Below are 8,383 nucleotides of genomic sequence, written 5' to 3'. Positions count from 1 at the left end.
TTGCGACAGTTCGTGCTCGAAATCTGAAAATGATGTATGGGGCCGGGCGTTGTCCTCATTGAACAGCTTAAAGCTAAAACCATGTGAATTTCTAATTGAAATGCCATTCAACTTAGCTTAGTCTGTGAGCAAAATTTGCCCTTCAAAATGCAGAAAATAGTGTTTCAGAGGGTCAAGATTTCACAATACTAGTATTCCCGAGGGAGCATGCCCCCAGACGCCACTAGGATTGTCGCGCCTCCGCTTTCGATGCTACAAGTGCTGAAAATTACATCACATGAGAAATTTGCTGTCGCCGCCTCTGGCCAGCAAGACGGGCGCTTTTATATCGTCTAAATAAAGTTTGAATCTTGTTGATGGAATTATCAGTTTTGTTTTAATAGATCTCCTCTTCACGTGTTCTGCCGTCGGTGGAATTCAGCCAAAGGACGATAAAGATTTGCATATTGCATTTGGAAACTTCGTAATTTAGCGTAGAGCGTAATGAAGCGTCCATAATTCAACGTATTACGTAGCCGGTCCTCCCGAATTTAGCGTAGAGCGTTGTCGGTACCCCCCCCCCCCCCCTTGGGGGCCCTGTGTATGTGCTTTTATGTGTATATGTGCATGTGCACGTGTGCTTATATATATATATTATATATGTGCGTGTGTGTGTGTATGCGTGTGCGTATGTTTGAATGTATCCGTTTGTGTGCGTGTGCGTGTGTGCGCACGTATGTCTGTATCTATGCGTGCGTGTATTTGTTTGTGTGCGTAGTTTGCATGTATCTGTGCGTGTGTGTGTGCTTTTCTATGTAATGCGCATGTGTACGTGCATGTGCTCGTGTATGTACATATATATATATATATATATGTGTATGTATGTGTGTGTGTGTGCGCGTGCGCTTGCATATGTTTAAAATGTAACTGTGTGTGTGTGTGTGTGTGTGTGTGTGTGTGTGTGTGTGTGTGTGTGTGTGTGTGTGTGTGTGTGTGTGTGAGTGTGTGTGTGCCTGTGTGCGTGGTTGTGTGTGTTTACAAAGAAAGCCTTAGAACTGCTGTCTCCCTAAAACTCAAGCAAAACTTAAGATTACTGGAAGTGTTACTTACCTTCCTCGGTACCGGTCAAGCAGGCAAAGAGCACGACATGAATGAAGACCAGCCGTAAAACAGCCATGTTGTTCCAGCCTGTTTTCCAGCAAAATGACTCCGGCACCGAAATGATGAAAAAACGGTGCTCCGTGCAGGAATCCACCGGTGCCGTGTACCCCCTGACGGCACCCTACTTCTTCTTGTCCTACCACGAACAGTTAGCCGTCCGTATTTTGATAATGAAACGAAAACAAACATCAACTTGAAAATACCAAAGAAAATAGAAACAGTTGAGAAAGCTTCCGCCTAATCTGAGATCTCTAGAGCCACTTGATTCCACCTAAGTTGACTTCCCTATGTCTTGGCTACAGCCAAGGAGACGCTCGAGAAAGACGACTTTTTGATACAACAGGTCTAGTTATAAAAGAACTGTCTACGGAGTACCTCAATTGTAAATGTGAAGGGAGCCAGAAAAAAATCATTTGACGGGGAAAAATACGTTGAAACCATTACAACGACGGGCGGGGAACATCTTCAGAATAGGCGAGCGTAAACTAACCGATACATAATGCTTCGTTATTGATAATTCCTCTAGACAAGTGAGCTGTTCGTAAATACTAACTTTTGTTTCGCAAAGGATCTTAATAACCATTATGATTTTTATAGTATAAAATCATATGTCTTCTTCACCCCTCAACGGGAATAGCTCACTTCAAGGGCAAAGCTTTTGTTGTTGATATTATTACACAATAATTGGTGGAAAACCAAACCAAATAAACACGCCAGATATCTTTCTTCCACTTCAAACTATACTGCCTGACACACCCCTTTGAGTGCACCTTATGAATGTATGTTACAAGAAATATACAAATTGTCACATACATGGACATTGATGTATTTCTAAATTTTTGTTACATGTCGGATATAGCAGCAAAACAGGCACCATAAAAAGCCATTAGTCTAATTAGGAAAATGATTATATTTGAAATATTTATGATGGAGGGTACAGAGCACAATGCTGGGCTTTCACCTTCAATAGATAGATGCGCATGGGTGCATAATATTGTCACATTGTATCAGAGAGTTATTTGTATGTGAACAGGTGAAATTATGTGAGGCCATGTTGATTTGATTATATGGATGACATAGTATGGGAATCCCAAAACTGAGCGAGCGAGCGTGCGAATAAAATAAAAAAGTTTGGCCGAAAAGAAAAGTTACATTCACATATAGAGTATTGAATGCCGGTAGGAGAGCGCCTGTTGTGGGAAGTGAACAATAACCGTCCGCCGCTGACCGCATTACTCTGAAGACAAACAGCAAATATGAACTTTATTGCTCGACATTTATACATCGTACAAAGTATGGCAACGACTGCTACACAAAGTACAAAATAGGTGTATAGAATAAGACATAACAAGAAGGGCACAAGTCTTTGATATAGTGTTACAATCGAGTTGGGCTAATCATGAGCTTCATTACTCTTTCTAATAGCAAAGCAGTCTTTGATATATTTGCCTATCTTTGCATTATGGGAGTTGTGGCATCCAAAGATATATACAAATCTGTCTGTAGCATCGAGTCTCTTGAAATCTGCTGTACTGGATTCGAGAAATGTGAATAGCTCATTACGTAAAATAGCGTATCTAGAACAAATAAGTGTGCATGTCCGACAATCACTCGAGTGCTGAAACATTTCTACCCGATCCTGTCAGAAATACATCTGCTTTCATCTCAGATCCTTTTTATGTCAGGTGAGGATAATAAAAAATTAATTTATGGCCCACATAAACAGGTGCTTTTAGGTACCAGTTATATTTTGGAATGCCCACTCCGAGTAATACAGGCATGAGAACAAGGGGCTGCGAACTGAATTGGAACGCCGGCAGTGCGACCACTTCGTATTCTTTATTACCTTCGCAAAGAAGGTTATATTTTCGTTAGCGTGTGTATGTAGAAGACCAGCATAACTCGAGAACGCTTGGATTGATTGTATTGACATTCGATATATTGGTCGGTCTTGATGCGAAACGATTAGATTTTGGCCCCCCTAGCGGCCTATTACGGTCCTGAAGCGGAACATCCGGGTTTGATATCTCAAGTTCTTGACATGCTGTGGCTATGATTTTTGAGTGGTAGACAGCTCTTGATTTCGAAAGTGTGTGGTATAAATTTGGACCCCTAGCGGCTTGTTATGTGCTGCAAGGCAGGTTTAGTGTAAGACTTTGAAAGGGAGTAACTCAAGAAGTGATTGACGGATTGTTATGATTTTTGATATGTAGATAGCTTAAGTGATGCTTCAGTTGATTGTTTCAGAAGCGAGCCCTGATTGGCCACAGCAAGTCTGATTTGCATAACCCCCAGGGCTAACCCATTGATGAAACGGACTACGTCATTTATTCGATCTGAAGCTCGCGCGAGCGGACACGTGCGCAATCCGTCGCCCGAAAAAGGAGGTTAACTTCTAATATCTCTTGGCCTGAGATAGAGCAACTTCTCAGCAAACATTCACAAGGTAAGACTATTATTCTTTGAAATAAGGTGGTATTTAAAATAACCACGACTGTTGCCTATCTTTCTATTAAACAGATTCCTTTGAAGCGAAATGGGCCGTTGTTTTGAGCATCACATTTGCACCCAAGCTCTGGCCTAGAAATTCACTCTTTGTGGAGAAGGAATATTGTTGCATAAAAGATGTGTTACCGAAATTTCTACCAGTATATGTTAAAGATAAAGCCTATAGTAGCTACATCGTTTGGGCAAGGAGGTTAAAAATGATTTTTAACCTCCTTGGTTTGGGCTATTTTTATTTTTATACACAGGAAGCCAGATTGTTGCCCCATGGATTCTCAATAGGGACCGGATTAGCATATGTATTGTTCCTTTGCCCGATAGATATTGAAGCCCTGGCACATTTCTGGTCTGTGTGCCTTGGGTCTGTGTGGTCTTAGCTATTTCTCCAAGTAGAGGTTGGGTCACTGACATCAGTAGTGGCCGGGACTTTTTACCGGATCGCTCCCGAGGGGGTTAGCCGGTAAGCCGGTAAGCCGGTAAAGACAAGGAGGTTAAAAAGAAACCCTAGAAAAGTGAGGAGTGCGGCAGACAGTTTGGTGAGCCGGGTGCTCTGAAGAGACATACGAGTACTCACATACTACTAGTATATCCGCAGCTGTTCATTAGCATATCAATACGTATTGTCTGTCCCAACCATCGGTAACAATTGCGGTTCTTGAGAGAATAACAATTAGCAAAGCTAATTCTATGTGAAACTCTAAAAATAAACCACAACGGTTAACGTTATATTCATGAACAATCCAATTCTGTATTTAATTCCTTCTCCATTACCGTTTCCTATTACCTAATATATACTTTTTTAAACGTTATTTCAGTTTGATCACATTTCGTACCATGTCCAGCCATTAATATTGCGTTTCTATTTCGTTTGCATTTCATTCCATTTCCTTCCATGTATCCTTTGTATCTTTTCTAAACCGCATTTGGGTTAGGATGGCATCTGTACAAAGGCTTTTCTAGGGGACAAAAACAACGCAAACAGTGACAAAGCCATTGTCTGAAATATGCCGGAGGTACGAATGACTGCACTGATTATGGCTTCCCTTATCTTTTGGACACTGACTCCGTAAGCTGCTGAAAAAATATTGATAGTAGAAATGTCTACTAGTATTACAATTGCTTAAAGGGTCCTCAAATACATGTATACACAGATCACATTTGCAGCAGAGAAGTTAACCGGCTTCGGAGTACTGTGTACAGTGTGCTACCTTTTCTGGTATGTTAAGTGTTGTCTGTCCATTTGGCCGATTTTTCTATTATCCCAGCAACCAATGGAGTGTGATCATAACTATAGATAGCCATTTTTTTGCTACCGGGAAGGGCCCCTAATCTTAATAAGTGTGGTGGGATCTTTAGCGTGCTCGAGGTGTGGCTCTCTCTGAAAACGGGAACACCATTCGAGGGACGGCACTAGCCGAAGCTAGGTACTCATTTTCACCTGAGTGAAGCTAGGAAAGTCGTTTAAGTGCCTTTTTTCCAAAGGGCACAAGATCGGTGACACATGAGCGACTTCTTACCTCTGGTGTCTGGGATGGACCAAACACCTTACCGATTGGGCCACACGATCCTACATACTAGTATGTACATATATTACTTAAGCCTCATTTGCTTGTCTTACTTGGGGGAATGAGCGCCTCTGGCCCTTGTGGCATGTATAACGACAATTTTGCACAACCATGCCAAACGGTCGTGTTTTGATGGGCCCTTGTACAAAGCATGATGTGCCAGGTGTTTTATTTCATTTAATGACTGCTAGCACCTTGTGAAATTTCATTGCAATACGACCCTGCTATCAAATTTTACAAGCATATACCCATTTTACCATGTCTACCACAGTGTCACATGCTGTAATGGACCAGAGGTAGCTGTGGGTGGACTACTAGCTACTACAGACAGCTTGGCAAGTATTCATTTCTATCTGATGTCTGATACACAATTCTATTATCATTACCACAGTGACAGAAACTTGATCAATATGGCAAACAACGATGGAGCTCATCTGAAAAAAAAAGAGGGTAAGGATGGACGCAGAGAGGATCCTCCATGTACCCACAAGTGCAGCGAGTGTGACAAGCAGTTTCGTTATCTCAGTAAGTTAAGGAATCACATTCTTACGCACACTGGTGAAAAACCGTACAGGTGTGAGGAGTGCAGCAAACAGTTCAGTCAGCTGGTTAATTTGAAGAGACATATGGGGACTCACACTGGCGAGAAACCGTACAGATGTGAGCAGTGCGGCAGGCAGTTTAGTCAGCTGGGTGATCTGAAAAGACATATAAGGTCTCATACTGGTGAAAAACCCTACAAATGTGAGCAGTGCAGCAAACAGTTCGTTGATCAGGGTACTCTGAAGAGACATATGAGGACTCATACAGGAGAGAAACCTTACAGGTGTGATAAATGCAACAAACAATTTAGTGAACTGTCTAATCTAAAGTCTCATATGAGGACTCACACTGGAGAGAAACCCTACAGATGTGAGCAGTGTAGCAAACAGTTCAGTGAGCTGCTTCATCTGAAGATGCATGTTAAAACTCACACAGGGGAGAAATCTTACAGGTGTGAGCAGTGCGGCAAACAGTTCATTGATCAGGGTTCTCTGAAGAGGCATATAAGGACTCACACTGGAGAGAAACCCTACAGATGTGATAAGTGTGGAAAACAGTTCAGCGAGCTGGGTACTCTGAAGAGTCACATGCGGACTCATACCGGTGAGAAACCTTACAAATGTGAGCAGTGCAGCAGGCGATTCAGTAAGCTGGGTTCTCTGAAGACGCATATGAGGACTCACACTGGTGAGAAACCTTACAAATGTGAGCAGTGCAGCAATACATTTAGTCAGCTGAGTAATCTAAATACTCATATGAGGATTCACACTGGAGAGAAACCTTACAGATGTGACGAGTGTACTAGACAGTTTAGTCTGCTGGTTAATCTGAAGGCGCATATGCGGACTCATACTGGAGAGAAACCTTACAGGTGCACGGAGTGCAGCAGGCAGTTCAGTGAACAGGGTTCTCTGAAGAGACATATGAGGACTCACACCGGTAAGAAACCTTACAAACGTGGGGCAGTTCAGTGAGACGGGTCATCTGAAGACTGGGAAAAAATGATACGAAAATTCTCTAGGACTCTAATAGGACTCTCAAACATGTTACCTATGTACCTAAGAAAAAGGGAAACAATTATAGAAGTACTTGAAAAGGTTAATACCAATTGGCAATGGTTTGAGTTAAGGAATAATGGCGTTAATCATGATGTCCTTGCTTTAATACTCATGTACCACAAAAGACTCCACATGATAAAGCTGAAACACAACAAAACACCAAAAAATATAACAAGAACAGCATTTTCAAGTGTGTATAGTCTTTATAATCATAGTTTGGTGGTTAAGAGTAGAGTGCATGATAGATTTTGTACTATGTATAATGTCAAGTATAAGGGTGTTGATAACAGGGCTACATGCATGGTATGGAGCTATCTATGTTCTCATCACTTCAAGGGAAGAGGAAAAGTACATCTGTATTAAATATAGCCTTTAACAACCGTGTAAGATCTTCCATTTGCTTCAGCTGCAGATTTTTCAGCACATCTGACGTCAGCACGCAAGGTCGAAGTTCGTCGGAAGTCGATACTGCCCCCGTCTTACGTGGGGAAAATCACGTGACTATGGCACTATGGTGCGATAGGTGATGAAGGCACATTACAAATTGAATGTTAATCAAAAGTGCCAACAGCTCATTCATTCATGCCTTGTTGACATTAGCCTGGAATCCAGCCGTGTTGTGCTTTGGTCACTCCCCTAAGGTACGCTTCCTGCCTACGTATACCTTAGGGGAGCGACCAAAGCACAACACGGCTGGCTTCCAGGCTATGTTGACATCTCCTATTTGTAGTGAATTTCTGAAACTGAAATGCTCCCTGTATTTTCTGATTTATTCTGAGTTATGAGTGAGTCCAAATATATATCATAAATGTTCTCATGCACAAGGTCAGCTATTTATTGTTCACAAATCCACAGAACATAAGATATAAAACTGGCAGTTCTGCTAGGATATCAGACTGGGGCCCCAGAATGTAATGTAATATCTTAATTTTGCAAACAATAACTAGATATTGTTGATATCATAAGGATGATCCATTCACGATTTCTCAATATATACTGTTTTCACACATACACTTACACATCCACTCTCTCTCTCACACACACACACACACACATCCACTCACACACACACGCAGACACACACACACACACATGCAGACACACACATACACATACACTCTCTCTCACACACACATACATACACAAACACTCTCTCACACACACACACGCACATCAATTTTGGTCAACATAGATGGATTATGGTAATACTATGATATTTGGCTTGTTGTGGTCAGCAAAGCTTTACAGCCTTTGGATGGACTGTAATTTATAGACCATGTGGTATGGGGTATAAAGCAAAGCAAAAAAAAATGAATTTGTGTTTTAACGTTGATCTTAAAGTTTAGTTTAATTTTTCTAATGCAAAAACCTATAAATCATTTGTGCAGACAAAAAATGCCATCAGAGTAGACCTGAAATTGCTGAACTTTAATTCTCTGCAAATGAAAAGCAATCAAAAAGAACAGACACATCAGTTCATATCTATACTTTATTTCTGTTTGCAAAATAAACAATATTGACAAAAAAATATTCACAAGAATCAAGATATAGTGTCCAAGTTTCCATATTGTG

At 41.3% G+C, this 8,383-nt stretch overlaps 1 protein-coding gene across 1 annotated transcript; it reads left to right on the top strand.

Moving 5' to 3' along the window:
• The first annotated feature begins 3,368 nt into the window (after positions 1-3,368).
• LOC118425160 (zinc finger protein 239-like) lies at positions 3,369-7,198 on the top strand. The gene is made up of 2 exons (XM_035833986.1): positions 3,369-3,586; positions 5,602-7,198. The coding sequence occupies exon 2, from the start codon at positions 5,621-5,623 to the stop codon at positions 6,725-6,727; it is 1,107 nt and encodes a 368-aa protein (XP_035689879.1). The 5' UTR covers positions 3,369-3,586; positions 5,602-5,620; the 3' UTR covers positions 6,728-7,198.
• Positions 7,199-8,383: the final 1,185 nt, after the last annotated feature.

The sequence above is a fragment of the Branchiostoma floridae genome, chromosome 10 (genome assembly GCF_000003815.2).
Source record: "Branchiostoma floridae strain S238N-H82 chromosome 10, Bfl_VNyyK, whole genome shotgun sequence".
NCBI classification, from domain to species: domain Eukaryota; kingdom Metazoa; phylum Chordata; class Leptocardii; order Amphioxiformes; family Branchiostomatidae; genus Branchiostoma; species Branchiostoma floridae.
The sequence above is the reverse complement of the archived record's forward strand: the minus strand, read 5'-3'. Positions and strand labels throughout refer to the sequence as shown.

What these genes read in the sequence shown, in the direction of transcription:
- LOC118425160 (XM_035833986.1), top strand. Translation starts at nt 5,621, where the DNA reads ATGGCAAACAACGATGGAGCTCATCTGAAAAAAAAAGAGGGTAAGGAT.